General features: G+C 40.4%; 1 protein-coding gene and 1 long non-coding RNA gene across 10 annotated transcripts in view; one reads left to right on the top strand and one right to left on the bottom strand.

Annotated features, from left to right (window-relative positions):
• Cip4 (formin-binding protein 1-like Cip4) overlaps positions 1-24,604 on the bottom strand; it is a 625,492-nt gene that overhangs the window by 8,980 nt on the left and 591,908 nt on the right. For 6 of the 9 annotated variants that reach the window (XM_070087374.1, XM_070087380.1, XM_070087376.1 and 3 more), the window contains one exon: positions 13,997-14,160. In XM_070087374.1, coding sequence (XP_069943475.1) covers positions 13,997-14,160 — 164 coding nt within the window. The remainder of the gene's footprint in view (positions 1-13,996; positions 14,161-24,604) is intronic. The other 3 variants (XM_070087375.1, XM_070087381.1, XM_070087377.1) reach the window with 1 other exon arrangement.
• LOC128689021 (uncharacterized) overlaps positions 1-24,604 on the top strand; it is a 238,706-nt gene that overhangs the window by 73,992 nt on the left and 140,110 nt on the right. The window lies entirely within an intron of this gene.

The raw sequence follows: 24,604 nt of genomic DNA, 5'->3' as shown, positions 1-24,604 counted from the left end.
CCAGAGGAAATGGTGGGCATTAAAATCACCAAGTAACAGAATCGGTGGTGGTAATGACGAAACAAGAAAGGCAATATCCGGAATAGATAATGCCCGAGAAGGAGAGAGATATAAAGAACAGAGCGTATACCACCTATGCAAGTGGATACGGGCTGCTGTGTAATGCAGCGAAGTACGAACAAATAGCTGATGGTACGGAATATCAGTGCGTAGAAGAAGGGCACTTTCATTAAAGGTCCCATCAGGAAAAGGATCTGAAGAATACAATAAATTATAGCCTGAGATGGGAGAGATAACAGCAGAGTGTAATTTTGGTTCCTGTAAGCAAACACCAACAGGGGAAAACTGGGAGAGTAACATCTGAAGCTCACCCCGATTACCCCTGAGGCCACGTATATTCCATTGTAAATAGGCCATGATTGGCAATGATAAAGATACCTGAAATCCGCAGGTAAGGGTTCCTACGGACTAGAGGGGTCAGAAAAGTCCACATGCGGAGGCAGTGGAAAACGTTCAAGCAGCGAAGGAACGGTGCGCTGTGAAGAAAGGAGTTGCGCAGATGGAGTAGAGGAGAGAGAAGGAGCGGAGGGTGGATCAGTGTCCATTGATGGTTTGGTCTCTGCAATATATTCAGAGATTGCTTCAAGTGTTTCAGAATTCAAAGGCGTCGTATGGGAGACAATACTGGAAATGGTAGGGAGAGGATGAGTAAAGATTGGAACTGTAATAGACTGTACCATGGTAGGGGGGGGGCGAAAGGGTGGAGGGAACTGGAGAAGCGTGGAAGGGGACAGAAGAGGCAGAAACCTGGGAGGTGGCAGAAGAGGAAGAAACTTGGGAGGGAACATGGGAGGAAGGTACAGTACAAGGAGGAGGGTGAACCTCTACACTTGTAACAGAGCCAGTGAGAGGGGGAGAACCAGGTACAGAGACAGGGAAGGGAAAATGAGGAGGTGGAAGATGGGCAGGAGGTGTTAACGGACCTTTTTTTGACTTTTGAGAAGTAGAGGGACGATTGGGAGGAGGTGTCATACGAGATCTCGTCACTACTGAGGCTTGTGAGAGAGAACACGAAGAAGCGAGATCAGACTGAGACGTTGAAGTAGGGACGTCTGAGCCGAGGACAGCAAAAGAATTAGCTACAGGAGTGACTATGGGAGAGGTAACCACAGAGGTGGGTGCAGAAGATGGGATACCAGAAGTGGGGGGGACGTTTTGAAACACGGGAATAAGAAACACGAGGTAGTCTCACTTGGAGGCGGAGATGAGAAACTGCCATGGCATAAGGGAGACCTTCTGCCTCTTTGAGGTAACGGATTTCCCGCTCGTTTAAGTAGACTTGACAACGGCGAGAGTACGAAGGGTGAGCCTCATGACAATTAAGGCAAGAGGGAGGTCGATTGCAAGACGTATTAGAATGGTCATCGGCACCACAGACTGGGCATTCGGCGATAGATCTGCAATATTTCGCTTGATGGCCAAATCGCCAGCAATTTCTACACTGTTGCGGTGTAGGGATCACCTTTCGAACTTGTAACCGATGTCCTGCTACATAAACTGAGGATGGGAGTTCACGGCTGTCAAAAGTTAAACGAGCCACATTGCTAGGGTATCGTCTCCACCCGCGGGCAGGAAGAACGTAAGTGTCTACCTTGAGGATTGGGAGATCTTGGAGTTCCAGCTGTTCAAGAATGTCAGTGCCACATGTCTGGAAATTTTGTTGAACTATGGTATGGGGCAGAATGACGGTACCACTACAAGAATTGAGGGAATGGTGCTTTTCAATAGTTACAGGAACAGTATCGATATGGGAAAGACGAGAAAGCTCATGAGCCTGGGTAGCATTCTGTACGGTGACAATGTGCATACCGCTCTTAAGAGCATGAAAAGAAATATCTTTACCAACATGGCATAGGAGTGCCTTGCCAATACTGTGGTCAGAAAGATAGGCAGTAGAGGAAGTCGGTCGTAAAGTGAGGAATTTAGTCCATCGTGCAGTCTGAAACTGAGCATGGAAAGGTAGTGAAGGACGTGTCGATCTTTTCCGAGAAGCACGAGAAGGTGGAGAAGTATCATCAGCAGGTAACTGTCGTTGGCGTTTAGGCGTGGGACCAGAGTTGGTCCGACGTGGAACGGGCCGGCGATTCGAAAATTGCCGCACCGTAGAGGGAGAGGCCGGAAGCATAGTCAGAGGAGAGCGAAGGTCAGATAAATCGAAGGAGTCAGTCGAGGCCTCAGTACCTGAAGCGGGTGAGGAAACAGCACCGGCGAGAGGTACCCGAAGAGTGGTGCAAAGACGAGGCGGGGTCAGAACAGGGTGCGGTATCAAGAAGGGGCCCGAGGGTAGCAGGTTCATGGACTAGGGCTGCCATGGTTAGGTTACTTCTTTCTTTTTGTTTTTAAGAAAAAAAAGGAAAGAAGAAAAGAAAATAAAAATAAAAAAAAGAATAAAAAAAGGGGGGACCGGGGAGGGATAGTTCCTAGGAGGAATGAAAGGGCCAGAAATCTCCCTCCGCGCCCAAGAGGACCTCAGCACAGCAAGTAGCGCAGATGCAGCATGGAACCTGTGCCATACCCTAACCATCATGCCAGTAAACCGGCAATCCGGGATAGCAACCTCACATCTGCCGAGCTACCTCGGTGGACAAAAGAGAGGGCGACCGGAAATCCACCACAAAGCATACCTCCTTCGGCCACCACCCCCGGAATCCGAAAGGTGGCTTCCAGAGATACACCTGTCGCCCGAGAGACACCCAAAGCCACCCTCCGGGATACCGGAGAGGAATCAGGACATCCCCAGGCAATCCAGATTCCACGGCAAACTACGCCACCGCCAAGAACCTCAACGGAATGGGATGGACCCCGGTACCCTTTCCCCTACCTAGGAACTAGCGTGCCTGTGGGTAAAAAAAAAAAAAAAAAAACAAAGGCCAAAAAGGAAGGGCAAAAGGGAGGGGTGGAGAGGAGGAGGAGGAAAGGAAAAAGGGGAGGATGGGATAGGGAACGGGGGATTGGGGGATAATTAGGTTCGGTCTGAGGAAGTAGACTGACAGGTCTAATTCCTCAGACCAAGAGCCTCTTCACCACGCCAAGGAGCCCCCCTTGAAGAGGCATTAGAAGGTTAACAATGTATATTTCTTTCAAAGGAAAACTTATTGTTATGCATAGCATTTGAGGCCATCTTAAGCTATGACTAACAATATAGAAATATATTTAATATATGTGTATAAATGTAGTACACACTGCATATACTGTACACTATAAAGTTACATAATGCAGTACAAATTTTAGTAAAAACTGAGCATTTAACAGTACAGTAGGGCCCCACTTATATGGCAGGTTAGATTCCAGGCTATCACCGGAAAGCAGAACGCCATTTTTTCCATTTATATATGCATATAAATGCTAGACAACAAATTTACACTAACTTACATTAAGTTAGTAATAAAACTAGGCGTTAAAAAACACAACAAAAAGTAAAATACATACATAGTATATTTATTACTTACATTAACCCCTTAACTGTCCAAATGTAGATCTACGTTCTCTCGCCCAGCACTCCGAATACAGTGGACCCCCGGTTAACGATTTTAATCCGTGCAAGAGGGGTAATTGTTATGCGAAATAATCGTTATGTGAATGAATTTTCCCCATAAGAAATAATGGAAATAAAATTAATCCGTGCAAGACACCCAAAAGTATGAAAAAAAATTTTTTTTACCACATGAAATGTTAATTTTAATACACACAAACTGAAAAAGGCATGCACACTTACATGACACTTACTTTTATTGAAGATCTGGTGATGATTGATGGGATGGGAGGAGGGGAGAGCATTATCTTCTTACTGTTTAGAAGGGGAATCCCCTTCCATTAGGACTTGAGGTAGCAAGTCCTTTTCCGGGGTTACTTCCCTTCTTCTTTTAATGCCACTAGGACCAGCTTGAGAGTCACTGGACCTCTGTCGCACAACAAATCTGTCCATAGAGCTCTGTACCTCCCGTTCCTTTACGATTTGTCTAAAATGGGCCACAACATTGTCATTGAAATAGTCACCAGCACGGCTTGCAACAGCTGTGTCAGGGTGATTTTCATCCATAAAGGTTTGCAGTTCAACCCACTGTGCACACATTTCCTTAATTTTTGAAGTAGGCACAATGGATTCCACAACTGGCATAGGCTTCTCAGGGTTAGCCCCAAACCCTTCAAAATCTTTCTTAATTTCCATACTAATTCTCACCCTTTTTACCACAGGGTTGGCACTAGAAGCTTTCTTGGGGCCCATGGTCACTTATTTTCCAGAAACAGCACCGAAAACACTGTAATAATACGAAATATTCCGATTGTATGCTTGGATGTTACCGCGGAGGCTGGCTGGTAAACAATGCCACCGGCGGAACATGTGAGCGCGTTTCGGAAGAAAATCGGTAAGCGGGTTTTTAAGCGGTATGTGAGGCAAAATTTTTGCAATTAAAGTAAGCGGTATGCGAAATAATCGCTATGTGATGCCATCGTTATGCGGGGGTCCACTGTATTTTGAAAAAAAAAAATATCTTTTTTTTTTAACCCTTTGACTGTTTCCGACGTATAAATACGTCTTACGAGCCAATGTTTCTGACGTATTTATACGCATAAATTCTAGCAGCTTCAAATCAAGCAGGAGAAAGCTGGTAGGCCCACATGTGAGAGAATGGGTCTCCATGGTCAGTGTGCACCATATAAAAAAAATCGGGGAGCCAGTGGTGCATTGTGGGAATGCCATTTCAGTTGTCCTTTTTCAGCATGTCTAGCGGTAAGAAATATGTGATTCCCCAGCAAATCTGGGACTCTTCTCTTCCCAAGTGATGCTCTAACACAGATGGAAGTGTCAGTGAAGATCAATTTCATGATTTGGAGGAGTTTGAGACCAAAAGCAATGGAGGAGGAGGAGGAGGAGGAGGAGGAGGAGGAGGGAAGGAGGAGGAGGAGGAGAAGAGGAGGAGGAGGAGAAGAGGAGGAGGAGGAGGAAGAAGAAGATGTAATAATATTGTTCCCTTGAAGCAAGAAAAAAAAAAGTCCACCCCATGACAGTGACAAGATAAGGGGAGATAACATCTGATAAGAGCTGACTTTGATGAGCGTAAAGGAGGGTAATATTACATGACCATCGCCCTCCCTTTGTTTTTGCTGGTACACAAACATTTGTCTGTCTGTCTATTTGTCTGTCTGTCAAGCTCCCTGTCTGTCCATCTAGCTCTCTGTCTCAGAGAGAGCCACAAGACTGTGTCATCACGTTTACTCACATCTTCAAGCAGAGTATAGCACTTTGTCTGGATTTCTTGGGTTATCCTAGGTAATTTACACTATGTATACTTGTATTTATGTGTACCTGTGAGACAGAGATAGGCAGACAGATAGAAAGAGAGACAGATTGAAAGATATAGAATGAGGGAGAAAGATAATTAGATAGAATGGAGGAGGGGAAGCAGCATCCGACCCCATTGTTTTGACAGGCCGTAGGGGTAGTGACTAATGAGACAATATGTCACTTTGACAGCTGCTGACTTCTGACTCAAACAATTATAAGCCACACACTCCCACACAAGACAAGGAGGAAGAAGAGGAAGAAGAGGAGGAAGAAGAGGAGGAAGAGGAGGAGGAAGAAGAGGAGGAAGAAGAGGAGGAAGAAGAGGAGGAGGAAGAAGAGGAGGAAGAGGAAGAGGAAGAGGAAGAGGAAGAAGAGGAAGAAGAAGAGGAAGAAGAAGAGGAAGAAGAGGAAGAAGAAGAGGAAGAAGAGGAAGAAGAGGACGAAGAAGAAGAGGAAGAAGAAGAGGAAGAAGAGGAGGAAGAAGAGGAGGAAGAAGAGGAGGAAGAAGAGGAGGAAGAAGAGGAGGAAGAAGAGGAGGAAGAAGAAGAGGAAGAAGAAGAGGAAGAAGAGGAAGAAGAAGAGGAAGAAGAAGAGGAAGAAGAAGAGGAAGAAGAAGATGATGAAGATGATGATGAAGAAGATGAAGAAGATGATGAAGATGATGATGATGATGATGATGATGTTTGTTTGTTTTTGTAAACAAGTTTTGTAAACAATATATTGATAATTATGTTTGTGTGCTTATTGTGTTGTATACAACGAGTGTATATATATACATTGCACCTTACTTTGGTCTCATAGGCCACATAAGTTATGTGAAAAAATAAAATAGTGAAAAAAACAAAAAACCTTCAATTACAAGTAAACTAAAGTTTACCGGGTGAGCGGCAGTCGCCGCTGTTGCCATACGCGGCTCATTTTCTGCAAACTTCACGGCTCTATATCTCGGTAAGTACCGATGGCAAAAATTTTTTTTTTGGACTAAAACACTCAGAAAAATAATCTTAACATTTTCATAAGAAAAAATAATTTTTTTTTTTTTTGAATATTTGGCGACATAGAATGACAGTTTCAGAGAGGGGCCTGAAACAGTCAAAGGGTTAATTGAAGAGGGCAATTTTCTGTGTGTAATAAGACCAAAAAAAAAAAATTCAGGGCCAGTACTTACCGAGATAAAAGACCGCGAAGTTGGCGCTGGATGCTCACCTGATGGCAACATGGAGTCCTGCCACTTGCAGAAGTGTTGCCAACATACCTTTTTTTCTCATTTTATTTTTAATTTATAAAATTTTTATGTTTGATAATTATAATTTGTAGTAGTTCTTGTGATTTCATAGCCAATGTTTGTTCTGACACTAATATTAGGTACTAAAATAGTACTCAAATAGTCACAAACACACTGACAGATGAACATTTTCACCTGCCTTGGTCACCTATTATTGTCTATAAATATATAGAAAGTATTTATAGGTCCCAGTAATGTTTTAGACATGCTGGAGTATATATGAAACTCCTTGAATCATGGTGTACGATGAGTGTCACTCCATTGCTGACAATGCAGCAGAGATATTTGCTGATCGTGCACTGCCTTGGCTTTGTTTGTTTTCACTGTTACATATACACATGTCTATCTGTCTGTCTAGCTGTCTCTGCTTATCTGTCTGCCTGTGTGTGTGTCTTCCTGTTTCTCTGTCCGCTTGTCTCTGTCTCAAAGAGCCACTCATGAACTAACAGGTATTACACACGATGCAGAGTCACGTCTGATTCCTGAACGAGTGAAAAATGCGTATTACTTGCCAGTCATGCTTATTATGCTTTATATCTACAAGTACTATATAGCACTCTGTCTGGATTTTTTAAGTTATCCTAGGTAATTTACACTATGTATGGTAACTATACGTTTACCTGTGAGATAGAGATAGGCAGAGATAGATACAGACAGCCAAAGTCAATCAGCCAGCCACCTGGCCAGCCTGCAAAACACATACAGTGGACCCTCAACCAGCGATATTAATCCGTTCCTGAGAGCTCATCGTTAATCAAAATAATCGTTAGTCAAGTTAATTTTCCCCATAAGAAATAATGGAAATTAAATTAATCCGTGCAAGACACCCCAAAGTATTGAAAAAAAAAATTTTTACCACATGAAATGTTAATTTTAATACACACAAACTGAAGAAGACATGCATAGTTACATGACACTTACCTTTATTGAAGATCTGGTGATGATTGATGGGATGGGAGGAGGGGAGACCGTTGATCTTGTTAGTGTTTAGAAGGGGAATCCCCTTCCATTAGCACTTGAGGCAGCAAGTCTTTTTCTGGGGTTACTTCCCTTGTTCTTTTAATGCCACTAGGACCAGCTTCAGAGTCACTGGACTTCTGTCGCACAACATATCTGTCCATAGAGGCCTGTACCTCTTGTTCCTTTATCCTAAAGTGTTTCACAACATTGTCAGTGTAATAGTCACCAGCACGGCTTGCAATAGCTGTGTGAGGGTGATTTTCATCAAAAAAGGTTTGCACTTTAAGCCACATTGCACACATTTCCTTAATCTTTGAAGTAGGCAACTTCTTCAATTTCTCTCTCCCCTCCGAAGCAGTTTCCTCAGGTGTGGCCTCTTACTGTTGAAGATGATCTAGCAGCTCATTAGTGGTTTGTTCTTCATTGTCCTCCTCCACCAACTTTTCCACATCCTCCCCACTAACCTCACCAATATGAGCACTAGTTCCAGGAATTTTTTCCTGTTCACCTGGGTGTTAGTCAACTGTTGTGGGTCGCATCCTGGGGGGCAAGATTAAGGACCCCCAATGGAAATAAGTTACAGTCCTCGATGATGCACTGACTTTCTTGGGTTATCCTGGGTGGCTAACCCTCCGGGGTTAATCGTTTCTCGGTAATTGTTTCATGTTAAGCCACACCAACAACACTCTCTCCACATCTTCGAGTAATACAGCTGATGGTGGTGCAGCAACAACAACAGCTGACTGTGGTGCAGCAGCAGCTGCACCTTTGGCAAGAACAGCTTCCTTGATTGCCGTTTTCTTACCCACAATAGTAGCGATGGTTGATTGGGGTTTATTATACAACCTGACCAGCTCAGAGACATGCACTCCACTTTCATACTTAGCAATGATCTCTTTCTTCATCTCCATAGTAATTCTCACCCTTTTTGCTGTAGGGTTGGCACTAGAAGCTTTCTTGGGGCCCATGGTGACTTATTTTGCAGGTGCAATCACTACAAAGGCTGTGATAATATGAAATGTTCCAGTTGTTGTATGTTTGGAAGCGACTGCAGTGGCTGGCTGGCTTGTAAACACTGACACCCAAGGGACAAGTGAGGCGCGCTCAGGCCAAAGTGGACGCGTATGGTACGGAACGAATAGCACTGGTCAGGTTTTTAAGCGCTAGTTGAGGCAAAATTTTTGCGTTTAAATGTATCGCTAGTCAGATTTATCGTTAATCGATGCCATCGCTGATTAAGGGTCCACTGTATTACACTTGTTCCAGAAATATTTCTCTTTACTTAGGGCATAGGTTATAGGACATTCTGGTAGAATAACACTACCAGTGGTATCAAAACTGAAAGGATGTTGTGCATGGGTTATTATCAAGGATTCTGAGAGACAGGCAGAGATAAATACACACAGACGGAGATAGAGACAGCCAAAGTCAATCAGCCAGCCACCTGGCCAACCAGCCACCCAGCCTGCCAAACACATATTACACATGTTCAAGAATTGTTTCTCTCTACTTAGGCCATAGGTTATAGGACATTCTGGCAGAATAACACTACCAGTGGTATCAAAATTGAAAGGATGTTGCACAAATGTTGCACATGGGTTATCAAGCTTTTTTTATTTCCTCAACCACTTGTGGCCACATCCATCTCAGAGCCACTAAACTCAGGGTCATCATCACTTTCCTCTTAAAAAGGGAGTGTTAATACAACATAACATCAGTGAATCCCTTTGCCATGCTATTTGCTCTAGCTGGTGCTCAATTGAACTGGTGCTCCCACAAGGTACTAAGTGGTCCCAGATTTTTTTAAAACTGCACACACCAAGTGTTAAGACCCATTCTATACTGACCAGGCATTTCAAGCCAATCATCCCAAATTTGGAGGCAGGAAAAATAAAACTTAGATCTACATTTGGAGCGCTAGCAGTAAGAACACAGATCTACGTTTGGACAGTTAACGGGTTAAAATATTTGTAGTCTTATTAATGTAGGGCAAAAGGTGAGTAGCACTTATTTGTAGGAAGTCAGGTATAGGTAGCCCTGGCTCCCCCTCCCAAACTTAATATACGATATTTAAAACAGCCCAGAGAGATAAAATACACATACAGTACACTCATTATTTACCTTAAAATATGTATAGTCTTAATGTTGGATGAGAGGTGAGTAGTATTCATTTGCAGGCAGCCAGTAGGTGTAGCCTGCCTGGGCTACACCTTCCAGCTACCTACACTGCAGTCCAGAGCTATATTTTTACCATCGCCATACCTTGATCACTGAATTTAATCGTTTCTAAGAACTACCTTTAGATGCCATCATAACCGAAGGGAGAAGTAATGAATAATTCATGCCGAGAATTGTAAACAAAAGCGGAGTGACTAGGCCAAACGCAGATTCATACACGTTGACTTTGGTGCTGGACCAGAGAAAACAATGTTTTCCCTCTGCCCAGCATATAAATATAGCATGTTTATATACTCTGTAACATGTTTCTTATGTAATTTTGTAGAAAATATCATAGATGGATTAATGAAAATGTCTATATTAATGTAAAATACGACATTTAATGTGCCCAAGAGTGATTATTATTACATACTATTAGTATTACTATTGTGTTAAGACTCGAGGGACATTCCCAGTGATTTTAATGTGTACCTACACACACCAGTTCAGTGTGTAAGTATATTTAGGTACAGCTACACAAGTATTATCATCAGAACATATATAAAATATCCTAGGTAGTAGATTGGTAAACAGCAACCGCCCAAGGAGGTACTACCGTCCTGCCAAGTGAGTGTACAACGAAAGCCTGTAATTGTTTTACATGATGGTAGGATTGCTGGTGTCTTTTGTCTGTCTCATAAACATGCAAGATTTCAGGTACATCTTGCTACTTCTACTTGCACTTAGGTCGCACTACACATACATGTACAAGCATATGTACACACACACCCCTCTGGTTTTCTTCTATTTTCTTTCTAGTTCTTGTTCTTGTTTATTTCCTCTTACCTCCATGGGGAAGTGGAACAGAATTCTTCCTCCGTAAGCCATGCATGTTGTAAGAGGCGACTGAAATGCCGGGAGCAAGGGGCTAGTAACCCCTTCTCCTGTATATATTACTAAATGTAAAACGAGAAACTTTTGTTTTTCCTTTTGGGCCACCCTGCCTCGGTGGGATACGGCCGGTGTGTTGAAAGAAAGAAGAATATATAAAATATGTAATAACTTTGAAACACTTGAAATTTTGGAAAGTTTCCAGACATAATAGAGAGATGTGCTTACGGAGAATGTAAACAAACCGGGTGGCGCGTGCTGTATTAGAAAGACAGGTTGCCGTATAGCGAGTTTTGGTCATAATTTGAAATCACCATACTAGCGGAACGCCATAAGGCAAAACACTGTAAAGAGCTAGCCTTTAACTGAATTAATTTTCCCCATAAGAAATAATGGAAATCCAATTAATCCATTCCAGACACCCAAAAGTATATTTTTTTTTTTACAATGAAATATACATTTCCCTACACAGCAACAAATGGTACATGCAAAATAAACAATAATTAAATGCCACTTACCTTTACTGTGGAGTTGTTGATGAGTGATGTGCCAGCAGCAGGGGAGATTCAAGTTTCCTATTGTTTGGAAGGGGAATCCCCTTCCATAAAGACTTCAGGTAACAAGTCCTTTTCTGGGGTTACCTCCCTTCTTGGTTTTTTAACCCTTTGGGGGTTTCGGACGTACTAGTACGTCTTACGACCCAGGGTTTTTGACGTACTAGTACGCCTAAATTCTAGCGCTTACATATGTAAGAATGGGGTCTATGTGGTCAGTGTGCGCAGTATCAAAAAAATCCTGCAGCACACAGTGCGTAATGAGAGAGAAAAAACTTTGACCGTGTTTTTGGATTAAAACAGCGACTTTGCACTGTATTTTCGTATGGTATTTATTGTTGTATTCTAGTTTTCTTGGTCTCATTTTATAGAATGGAAGACATATTACAGAAATTGAGATGATTTTGACTGGTTTTACAATGAAAAGTACCTTGAAATTGAGCTCAAAGTAGCAGAAATGTTCGATTTTTACCAAAGTTCAAAAGTAAACAAATCATGCCAAGCGTCCAATACACATCAACTGGTGAGTCTAATATTCTTTCACAAGTGCGCTGATATTATTTATACCATTTCTACACTAATGCAATAGTCTGCATAACAGTAAATCTTATTTTTTTTGTAAGAATAAAAATTCAAAGTGGAAAGCCAAAGAAATATAATAGGGGCCTGGGGATGTGACTAACGAACAGAGAACTTGTTATTTTAGTGCCAGGAATGTCTTTCTTGTTTATTCTGGACCCTATTCGGAAATTGGCATCTTTTGAAATTTGTGTGAAATTGGCAAAATTGCTAAATTCTGACCACTTTATTGGATAGTTGAAATCGGTAAATGAGTGGTTTCTTGTACTCATTCGATAGACAAAAATGGAGTTTTAGCAAAATAGTTATGATTTTTGTCGACTAGTACACTGGAATTGGCCGAAAATAGGGCTCAAAGTGGGCAAAATCGCTGATGCGTAAACACTGTCAAGACCGCTAACTTCGCGAGAGCATAATTCCATAAGTTTTCCGTCAGATTTCATACTTTTGGTGTCATGATGATCGGGAAAAAATTCTCTATCTTTTCATAAGAAAAATTTTTATTTTTTTTTTTTTTTTTGAAATTTGGCCGACCCTGAGAACAAGTCTCTGAGAGGACCTGTCGACCCCCAAAGGGTTAATGCCACTAGGACCAGCTTGAGAGTCGCTGGACCCCTGTCGCACCAAAAAACTGTCCAGAGAGCTCTGTTTCTCATGTGCCCTTAGGATTTCCCTAAAATGAGACACAAGAGTGTCATTGCACATGTTGCCAATACGGCTTGCAACAGCTGTGACAGGATAAAATTCATCCATAAATACTTGCACCTTTGTAAACATTGTACACATTTCTTTAATCCTTGACGAAGGCAACTTCTTCCGTCTCTCTTCCTCCTGCTCTGAAGCACATTCCTGAGCTGTTATCTGTTGCTGTTGCACATCAAGCTCTTGCAGGTCTGCAGTGGTTAATTCTTGATCGTCGTTCTGCACCAACTCTTCCACATCCTCACCACAAACCCCCAACCCCATAGACTTACCCAATCACATAATAACTTCCACTACTGGCACAGGCTCCTGAGGGTTAGCCCCAAACCCTTCAGAATCCCTCTCTTGTACACACTGTGGCCATAGTTTCCTCCAAGTGTGAATATAATGCAGAGAATTCGTAGTTTGGAAGTTAGGAGGAGGTGCGGGATTGCCAAAACTGTTGTCCAGAGGGCTGAGGAAGGGTTGTTGAGGTGGTTCGGACATGTAGAGAGAATGGAGCGAAACAGAATGACTTCAAGAGTGTATCAGTCTGTAGTGGAAGGAAGGCGGGGTAGGGGTCGGCCTAGGAAAGGTTGGAGGGAGGGGGTAAAGGAGGTCTTGTGTGCGAGGGGCTTGGACTTCCAGCGGCCATGCGTGAGCCTGTTTAATAGGAGTGAATGGAGACAAATGGTTTTTAATACTTGACGTGCTGTTGGAGTGTGAGCAAAGTAACATTTATGAAGGGATTCGGGGAAACCGGCAGGCCGGACTTGAGTCCTGGAGATGGGAAGTACAGTGCCTGCACTCTGAAGGAAGCGTGTTAATGTTGCAGTTTAAAAACTCTAGTGTAAAGCACCCTTCTGGCAAGACAGTGATGGAGTGAATGATGGTGAAAGTTTTTCTTTTTCGGGCCACCCTGCCTTGGTGGGAATCGGCCAGTGTGTTAATAAAATAAAATATTTTCTCGGCCCTCTGACTTATGCTCTTCATCACTCCACCATGATTTTTAATTTTTTTGGAGAAAATAAAAGGCTGAGGAGGTGTTGTTGAGGTTGTCTAGGCATGTAGAGAGGATGGAGAGGGATAGGATGACATAGAGGGTGTATAAATCTGGGGTGGAAAGGAGGAGGAAAAAGGGTCACCATGAACAGTTGGAGGGAAGGGGTACAAGGGGCTCTGAATTTTAGGGGCTTGAGGATCCAGCAGTGTTGTGTGAGCATGTTAGATATGAGTGCAAGGAGACAAGTCCTGTTGGAGTGTAAGCAGGAAGAACTTATTAAGGGATTCACGATAAACTAGTTAGCCTGACTCGAGTCCTGGGGGTGGGAAGGGCAGTGCCTACACTCAGGAGGAGGGGTGGGGATGTTACAATTGGAGGGTAATGTGGCTGTGATGTCAACACACATCTGGAAAGATGGTGATTGAATGAATATTGGTGAATGTGCTTTCTTCTTTAGATTACCCAACCTTGACAGAAGACAGCTACTGACTTCAAAAATTATTTATTGTTTATACAACATCCAAAAAGTGGGTACATACCTTCAAAACTGTACAGTGCTCGACATGTTCCAATAATAGGTAGAGGTTCAGCATCATAGAACTCTGCGTTATCATCGTCACCACCATCCGGTTGATCATAGGTGTCAGAGCCAGGCAGGGAGTTGTGGCTGAGGCCGATTCCACTTTCCGGACTATGAGACGAGCTGAATTAGTGGGGGGGAGGGGGGAGATCAGTGTTAGCACACACAAGCAAAGCAAACGCAAGCCAAACAAAAGAAAAAATTTATTCTACTGAATTTCATACTGGTTGATATGATGATTTACTTTTAGAAATATTTTCTGTGTGATAATTTACCATCTCCAATGCCAAAAATTACAGCAATGCAACTCCATGTTGTTTTGTTAAGGAATGTGTCTCTTATGATTAAATACAATTATCTTAAAAATTACAGACCCATTGTTTTGAAAGTATCACTTATTACAGTTATCTGAATCACCATATTAATAAAATTTTATTCCAAATAAGCATTTTAGTTCTTTACAAAATGTTTTTGTGCCATAGCACTTAAACATTTCAGTATTAAAAGAACTTCTGTACCACAGCACAGTATTATTATCAAGGAAAGATAATCTTCACCCTATGGTTAATAGTAATGGTTAAAATTATAATATTGAGATGCATACATTTATATATCCTATAAATACATTTTCTCTCTTCCCTTTTGTATCTGCTCAAAAAGGATTTTAGGAAGAGATTAAAATATACAGCTCAAACTTTGTTTATGTCTCCTGCAAGTTCATTCAAATAAAGATAATTGTTATGTAAGTATGTATGTATATATGTATGTAGGATATATAAATTACATGATGGTAGGACTGCTGGTGTCTCTTTCTGTCTCATAAACACGCTAGATAACAGGGATATCTTGCTACTCCTACTTACACTTTGGTCACACTTCACAGACACGCGCATGCATATATATATATATATATATATATATACACATACATACATCTCCTAGGTAGTAGGTTGGTAGACAGCAACCGCCCAGAGAGGTACTACCGTCCTGCCAAGTGAGTGTAACACGAAAGCCTGTAATTGTTTTACATGATGGTAGGATTGCTGGTGTCCTTTTTTCTGTCTCATGAACATGCAAAATTTCAGGTACGTCTTGCTACTTCTACTTACACTCAGGTCACACTACACATACATGTACAAGCATATATATACATACCCCTCTGGGTTTTCTTCAATTTTCTTTCTAGTTCTTGTTCTTGTTTATTTCCTCTTATCTCCATGGGGAAGTGGAACAGAATTCTTCCTCCGTAAGCCATGCGTGTTGTAAGAGGCGACTAAAATGCCGGGAGCATGGGGCTAGTAACCCCCTTCTCCTGTATTTTTTTTTTTTTTATTATTATCACACCGGCCGATTCCCACCAAGGCAGGGTGGCCCGAAAAAGAAAAACTTTCACCATCATTCACTCCATCACTGTCTTGCCAGAAGGGTGCTTTACACTACAGTTTTTAAACTGCAACATTAACACCCCTCCTTCAGAGTGCAGGCACTGTACTTCCCATCTCCAGGACTCAAGTCCGGCCTGCCGGTTTCCCTGAATCCCTTCATAAATGTTACTTTGCTCACACTCCAACAGCACGTCAAGTATTAAAAACCATTTGTCTCCATTCACTCCTATCAAACACGCTCAAGCATGCCTGCTGGAAGTCCAAGCCCCTCGCACACAAAACCTCCTTTACCCCCTCCCTCCAACCCTTCCTAGGCCGACCCCTACCCCGCCTTCCTTCCACTACAGACTGATACACTCTTGAAGTCATTCTGTTTCGCTCCATTCTCTCTACATGTCCGAACCACCTCAACCACCTCTCCTGTATATATTACTAAATTTGAAAGGAGAAACTTTGGTTTTTTCTTTTGGGCCACCCTGCCTCGGTGGGATACGGCCGGTGTGTTGAAAGAAAGAAGAAAGATACATACATCTAGGTTTTTCTCCTTTTTCTAAATAGCTCTTGTTCTTCTTTATTTCGTCTATTGTCCATGGGGAAGTGGAAAAGAATCTTTCCTCCGTAAGCCATGCATGTCATATGAGGCGACTAAAATGCCAGGAGCAATGGGCTAGTAACCCCTCCTCCTGTAAACATTTTCTAAAAAAAGAGAAGAAGAAAAACTTCATAAAACTGGGATGCTTGAATGTGCGTGGATGTAGTGCGGATGACAAGAAACAGATGATTGCTGATGTTATGAATGAAAAGAAGTTGGATGTCCTGGCCCTAAGCGAAACAAAGCTGAAGGGGGTAGGGGAGTTTCAGTGAGGGAAAATAAATGGGATTAAATCTGGAGTATCTGAGAGAGATAGAGCTAAGGAAGGGGTAGCAATAATGTTGAAGGATCAGTTATGGAAGGAAAAAAGAGAATATGAATGTGTAAATTCAAGGATTACGTGGATTAAAGTAAAGGCTGGATGCAAAAAGTGGATCATAATAAGCGTGTATGCACCTGGAGAAGAGAGGAATGTAGAGGAGAGAGAGAGAGAAATTTTGGGAGATGTTAAGTGAATGTATAGGAACCTTTGAACCAAGTGAGAGAGTAATTGTGGTAAGGGACCTGAATGCTAAAGTAGGAGAAACTTTTAGAGAGGGTGTGGTAGGTAAGTTTGGAGTGCCAGGTGTAAATGATAATGGGAGCCCTCTGATTGAACTTTGTATAGAAAGGGGTTTAGTTATAGGTAATACATATTTTAAGAAAAAGAGGATAAATAAGTATACAAGATATGATGTAGGGCGAAATGACAGTAGTTTGTTGGATTATGTATTAGTAGATAAAAGACTGTTGAGTAGACTTCAGGATGTACATGTTTATAGAGGGGCCACAGATATATCAGATCACTTTTTAGTTGTAGCTACACTAAGAGTAAAGGGTAGATGGGATACAAGGAGAATAGAAGCATCAGAGAAGAGAGAGGTGAAGGTTTATAAACTAAAAGAGGAGGCGGTTAGGGTAAAATATAAACAGCTATTGGAGGATAGATGGGCTAATGAGAGCATAGGCAATGGGGTCGAAGAGGTATGGGGTAGGTTTAAAAATGTAGTGTTAAGAGTGTTCAGCAGAAGTTTGTGGTTACAGGAAGGCGGGTGCGGGAGGGAAGAGGAGCGATTGGTGGAATGATGATGTAAAGAGAGTAGTAAGGGAGGAAAAGTTAGCATATGAGAAGTTTTTACAAAGTACAAGTGATGCAAGGAGGGAAGAGTATATGGAGAAAAAGAGAGAGGTTAAGAGAGTGGTGAAGCAATGTAAAAAGAGAGCAAATGAGAGAGTGGGTGAGATGTTATCAACAAATTTTGTTGAAAATAAGAAAAAGTTTTGGAGTGAGATTAACAAGTTGAGGAAGCCTAGAGAACAAATGGATTTGTCAGTTAAAAATAGGAGAGGAGAGTTATTAAATGGAGAGTTAGAGGTATTGGGAAGATGGAGGGAATATTTTGAGGAATTGTTAAATGTTGATGAAGATAGGGAAGCTGTGATTTCATGTATAGGGCAAGGAGGAATAACATCTTGTAGGAGTGAGGAAGAGCCAGTTGTGAGTGTGGGGGAAGTTTGTGAGGCAGTAGGTAAAATGAAAGGGGGTAAGGCAACTGGGATTGATGGGATAAAGATAGAAATGTTAAAAGCAGGTGGGGATATAGTTTTGGAGTGGTTGGTGCTATTATTTAATAAATGTATGGAAGGGGGTAAGGTACCTAGGGATTGGCAGAGAGCATGCATAGTTCCTTTGTATAAAGGCAAAGGGGACAAAAGAGAGTGCAAAAATTATAGGGGGATAAGTCTGCTGAGTATACCTGGTAAAGTGTATGGTAGAGTTATTATTGAAAGAATTAAAAGTAAGACGGAGAATAGGATAGCAGATGAACAAGTAGGCTTTAGGAAAGGTAGGGGGTGTGTGGACCAGGTGTTTACAGTGAAACATATAAGTGAACAGTATTTAGATAAGGCTAAAGAGGCTTTTGTGGCATTTATGGATTTGGAAAAAGCATATGACAGGGTGGATAGGGGGGCAATGTGGCAGATGTTGCAGGTGTATGGTATAGGAGGTAGGTTACTGAAAGCAGTGAAGAGTTTTTACGAGGATAGTGAGGCTCAAGTTAGAGTATGTAGGAGAGAGGGAGATTATTTCCCAGTAAAAGTAGGCCTTAGACAAGGATGTGTGATGTCACCGTGGTTGTTTAATATATTTACAGATGGGGTTGTAAGAGAAGTAAATGCGAGGGTCTTGGCAAGAGGCGTGGAGTTAAAAGATGAAGAATCACACAAAGTGGGAGTTGTCACAGTTGCTCTTTGCTGATGACACTGCTCTTGGGAGATTCTGAAGAGAAGTTGCAGAGGTTGGTGGATGAATTTGGTAGGGTATGTAAAAGAAGAAAATTAAAAGTGAATACAGGAAAGAGTAAGGTTATGAGGATAACAAAAAGATTAGGTGATGAAAGATTGGATATCAGATTGGAGGGAGAGTGGAGGAGGTGAATGTATTCAGATATTTGGGAGTGGACGTTTCAGCGGATGGGTCTATGAAAGATGAGGTGAATCATAGAATTGACGAGGGGAAAAGGGTGAGCGGTGCACTTAGGAGTCTGTGGAGACAAAGAACTTTGTCCTTGGAGGCAAAGAGGGGAATGTATGAGAGTATAGTTTTACCAACGCTCTTATATGGTTGTGAAGCATGGGTGATGAATGTTGCAGCAAGGAGAAGGCTGGAGGCAGTGGAGATGTCATGTCTGAGGGCAATGTGTGGCGTGAACATAATGCAGAGAATTCGTAGTTTGGAAGTTAGGAGGAGGTGCGGGATTGCCAAAACTCTTGTCCAGAGGGCTGAGGAAGGGTTGTTAAGGTGGTTCGGACATGTAGAGAGAATGGAGCGAAGCAGAATGACTTCAAGAGTGTATCAGTCTGTAGTGGAAGGAAGGCGGGGTAGGGGTCAGCCTAGGAAAACTTGGAGGGAGGGGGTAAAGGAGGTTTTGTGTGGGAGGGGCTTGGACTTCCAGCGGGCATGCATGAGCGTGTTTGATAGGAGTGAATGGAGACAAATGATTTTTAATACTTGACATGCTGTTGGAGTGTGAGCAAAGTAACATTTATGAAGGGATTCAGGGAAACCGTCAGGCCGGACTTGAGTCCTGGAGATGGGAAGTACAGTGCCTGCACTCTGAAGGAGGGGTGTTAATGTTGCAGTTTAAAAACTGTAGTGTAAAGCACCCTTCTTGCAAGACAGTGATGGAGTGAATGATGGTGAAAGTTTTTCTTTTTTGGGCCACCCTGCCTTGGTGGGAATTGGCCAGTGTGCTAATAATAAAAAAAAATAATAAATTTTCTCCTCAGTAAACTAAAATTATAGCCAAATAAAATGCTCTTAAGAAAATTATAGTTAACTTCATAAATAATAACACAAAATTCAATACAGTTAAAATGTCATTGTCAAGAGAGGAGGTTCTTTACCCAGTAACTTGAAATTCCAAATACATACTTTGATCATTGCTTAGTATCACTAGGTTATGACCGAGTTTTCTGTGATTTGCTAGTATACAAAGCTATATTATACTCTGCAGAGTGATAGTACAGCATATGGAAATTAGTGAAATGAGGGTAATAGGTTATCTTTCACTCACAGTACATAATTGGATATCTTCTTCTTCTTTCAACAAACCGGCCGTATCCCACCGAGGCAGGGTGGCCCAAAAAGAAAAACAAGAGTTTCTCTTTTTAAATTTAGTAATTTATACAGGAGAAGGGGTTAGTAGCCCCCTGCTCCCAGCATTTTAGTCACCTCTTGCAACACACATGGCTTACAGAGGAAGAATTCTGTTCCACTACCCCATGGAGATAACAGGAAATAAACAAGAACAAGAACTAGAAAGAAAATAGCAGAAAACCCAGAGGGGTGTGTGTATATATATGCTTGTACATGTATGTGTAGTGTGACCTAAGTGTAAGTAGAAGTAGCAAGACATACCTGAAATCTTGCATGTTTATGAGACAGAAAAAAGGACACCAGCAATCCTACCATCATGTAGAACAATTACAGGCTTTCGTTTTACACTCACTTGGCAGGACGGTAGTACCTCCCTGGGCGGTTGCTGTCTACCAACCTACTACCTAGATAACTGGATATAAAGTTATTAATGTTTTGTGGGTTTCCTTGAGTGTAGTAATGACTGATGCATAAAATAACAAAACTAATTTTCTTTAGTTTTAAATTTTGATAGTGAACATAAAAGACATATCCCTTAAAATTCAGGTTTAATGCAAATACAAATTTAATATTAAAGATAGATTAAATATTTTTTTAGGATTGAACTCCACTGAAAAGTGATTAAGTTTACAAAAAAAAAATTATAAAACATTTACTAACAAAATAGCATAAAGATTCTCATTTCATATCAGACAGTACTTCAATTCAGTAGATAAAACGGATGGTCCTGTAGATGCGACAATGCAGCAAATAAAACAAACACCAGTTGCAAACATTTGTTATTTCAATTGTTTGTTTGCTTCCAATAAACAGAAAACAGTTAAAAACCATATAATATTAAACACCACACCCACCAAAAGTTTATCTCATTGAGATTTACTATTTATATTTGGGTTTCAAATAAACAGCAACCATACTATTAACTAGTGTATACAAACTTTACTTTTCATCCAAATTATTAATTTTATTTAAAATTATTTATTTTAATAGGGTTATTACTAACTGATGGAAGTGATGGCATGTTAAAAATAAAAAAAAAACAGCCAACCACAATACTGTAATAAGAAATAATATGATAATTACATCAATATATCATTGTATTATGCTTGTTTTAGTGCTTATAATTCATCAAGTGATACACAGCATTAATAAGTACCAACATACAGTAATACTCTTGTAACTGCTTCAACAGCAAAGGAATTCTTAGAAACAAGAATTCAAAATGGCAAAGTTTGAGTTAAGAGTTACAAAGCACAAGAAATATTTGGTTATTTGTTTCTTTTAACATAAATTGCTAACATAATTATTTGGGTGCTAGCATTATTAATTTTCAAATGTTTTAATAATTTGCCACTATGAACACTAGTGTCCTGCTATTTTGAATAATTTACTGTTATTGCAAACACTATATTAAAAATATACAGTACAGCAATAAGAATTATTAAACCATATAACTGAATTATAAACCATATTTTAAGGCCACATCAATAAGTCGTGGCAAAATCCGATGAGGGGCAAAATCTCCCCCCCCCCATATATAGAGGCCAAAAAATGAGTTGCTTGGTTCTTAGTCAAACATTAGAATGTTGAAGAGTACCACTAAATGAGGCAGTAAAAAATTAGAAATTTCTCAACACAGATTAACTTGATAGCCTGATGTGGTGGTCCAAGGCTTTGTAAAACTGTTAACCCAGAAGAACAATGTCATGCAATAATTCTTGGTAAACAAAATTAAACAGTCAAGCTGTCATTAGCCTATCAAAAAAATATTAGTACACACTAATTAATTTTCAAAGCTACCTGACAAATAAAAATATAAAAGTAAACAGAATGAAATTTATAAAGATGCAATTAAAATAAATGGTAAAACTTTTTTATTAGTTTTTTTTTTTTTTGGATGGTTCATTTGTGCATGAAAGATAATGATACCATTTTAAAGGATTAATACAGAAAAGTTGATAATTTCAATAAAGAAACTGTCTAGTTTGGTAAGATAGTGGATTTTTTTTTTTTAAGTATTAATGTCAACATCTCTCAAACAGAGCAAATGATGGTCTGACAAAACAGAAAATTCTAAATAGCCGAAACAATGGAATTGGCTTAAAATAGGAATCAAACTGGGCAAAATCGCTGAGGCGTAAACATTGCCGAGACCACTAACTTTGTAAAAGTGTAATTCCACAAGTTTCCCATCAAATTTCATACTTCTGTCATTATTCTTGGAAAAAGATTCTTTATAATTAGAAAAATATTTTTTTTTTTTTATTCTTAGACCAACATATTTCAGATCAGGGGGTCTGGACCCTGAAAGGGTTAAGGGCAGTATGAAGAACTGTAATTGTCAATTATTATTATTATTATAATCAAAAAGAAGTGCTAAGCCACAAGGGCTATACAGCTGTAATTGTCAATAAGAGTGTTGGTTTCCTTTCTAGAAAATTTTGGAGCAGGAATGGCTGACTTAGGGGTAGCATCACTGATAGGAATGAGGGCCTGGCTGGCTATTTCTTGTGAATGCAATTAGAACACATAACTTCCTCTGAAAACAGCATGGATTGGAGATTCATCTGGCACTGCAACTGCTTCAAAGTAGGCACAAAAGTGTCAAGCTTAAGTGGATAAAATAAGCTAAAAGGCCTACTTAATGGATAGAAATGAGGGCTTTTCCAGCTGTTTCTCACCACCAACAACTATTATAGACAGAATTGGAATTACTTAACCATTGGAACAAGAGATGAGATTTATTGACAGAATTGGCTGAAAGGCCAACTTGGGGCATGTGAGCAAGGTAAAATTTATGAAAGAGGGGTGAGGATACTGCAGTCAGGGAAGGAGGGTAGTAAACTGATTGTGATGGCAATACACTTCTGGCAAGATAATGACTCAATGAATGAATGACGACGAATGCGTTTCCTTTTTCAGGTCACTCTGCCTTGGTGGAAGATAACTAAGGGAAAAAAAGTACAAGTCTAGTTAGATGGGCTCAAATCCACAAAGTGTAAAGTACAGTGCTGCACTCTGAATGATAGGTGGGCATATTGCTATTAGGAGGTTCTTTTGAACTATGATGTCAGCATGCTTCTGGCATGACAGTGATTGAAGGTGATGGTGAATGTGTTTCCTCTTTTTCAGATCACCTTAAGAACAGCGTGTCAAAAAAACTGATCAGTACCGCAATTTCATTTTTTACCGTTGCAGACCAGCCTGGGGCAGGCTCTTCTGTTGATTGCCTGTTCAACCAGGTTGATACTCTTGGTGGCCTAGTGACCCACATAGCCATCACTACCTGACTGTGGAGGCAGTGATGAAGTTTCCTTTTGAAGACTTCTTCACTTGACTCACAAAATTGTAATAATACAATTGCAAACAAATCAAGGCCCATACATTATATGATTTCTCCACTTGCTCTGGCAATGCTTCTGATCTCTGTTTGTAACAGTAATAGATACTGATTCATAATGGTCTTTCAAAGTTGGGTTTACATCCTTTTCCACAGTGGTGTATTAGCCTCCTCTAAATAGTGGACCAGTTCTATTTTTTTTTCAATTTCCTGAATACATTTTGTTCCTTTTGTACATCTTGCATTTGGTATGAATGGTTCAGTTTTTGCTCTATATTAACAATCTCTCAGTTTGGGTTATCTTTTGTTTATTGTGATACATGTTTGTCTAAGTAATTCAGTACCCTTTTTCTTTTTCTGTACATTCTTGTGTGTTACCTTTAAATATTTAATCTTTTTGAAGACTTTCTCATTGGAACACAATATTTTAAATGCCTTCTTTTAGCTTTTCAACACATTTAAGAATGCTTAAGATTATTTCCAAGGATGTCTGTTACTTCCTTGTTTATGTTGTCCCAATCAATTCACCAGCTGTTAAAGTTAAATTTACTGTAAATTACTCCATGTTGGTTATTTCTTAGGTTCTCTAATGTATGTATTTATAATGGTCTGTGAGGTTGTGATAAGAATACATTTTATTTGAGAAAGTTATGTTTGATTAGTTCCACATTGTTTGCTTCCCTTCTGTTAAGTTCTCTTATGTTCAAATGCAAATTTTTCACATAGCCGCAATAGTTTTGTGGTGTCTGTTTAGCTCTAGTTTTTCCAGGTACCATGTCTGGTATAATGGTGTTATCTACCACCTCCTATTTAACCCTTTGACTGTTTTCGACGTATAAATACGTCTTAAGAGCCAATGTTTCTGACGTATATATACTCAATAATTCTAGCGGCTTCAAATCAAGCGGGTGAAAGCTGGTAGGCCCACATGCGAGAGAATGGGTCTGTGTGCACCACATAAAAAAAATCCTGCAGCACACATCGCGTAATGAGAAAAAAAAAACTCTGATCGTTTTTTTGGAATAAAACGCAGACTTTGAGGTGTATTTTCATATAATATTTATCGTTGTATTCGCGTTTTCATGGTCTTAGGTGATAAAATGGAAAACATATTACAGAAATAGAGATGATTTTCATTACTTTGACGATGAAAACGACCTTGAAACTGAGCTCAAAGTAGCGGAAATGTTCGATTTTTACCAATGTTCAGGAGTGAATAAATCACACCACACGTCCAATACACGTCAACTGGGGAGTCCAATATTCTTTCACTAGTGCACTGATATTATTTATACCATTTTTACAATAATGCAGTAGTCTGCATAACAGTAAATTTTGTATTTTTTTGTATGAATAAAAAATCAAAATAGAAAGCAATAATAATATAAGAGGGGCCTAGAGATGTGACTAATGAACAGAGCATATGTTATTTTAGTGCCACGAATGTCTACCTTGTTTATTCTGGACCCTATTTTGAAATTGGCATCTTTTTTAGTTTGCGTGAAATTGGCCAAATTGCCAATTTCTGACCACCATATTGGGTAGTCCAA

This window comes from Cherax quadricarinatus, chromosome 21, assembly GCF_038502225.1.
Source record: "Cherax quadricarinatus isolate ZL_2023a chromosome 21, ASM3850222v1, whole genome shotgun sequence".
NCBI classification, from domain to species: domain Eukaryota; kingdom Metazoa; phylum Arthropoda; class Malacostraca; order Decapoda; family Parastacidae; genus Cherax; species Cherax quadricarinatus.
This window is presented reverse-complemented; position numbering and strand designations above follow the sequence as displayed.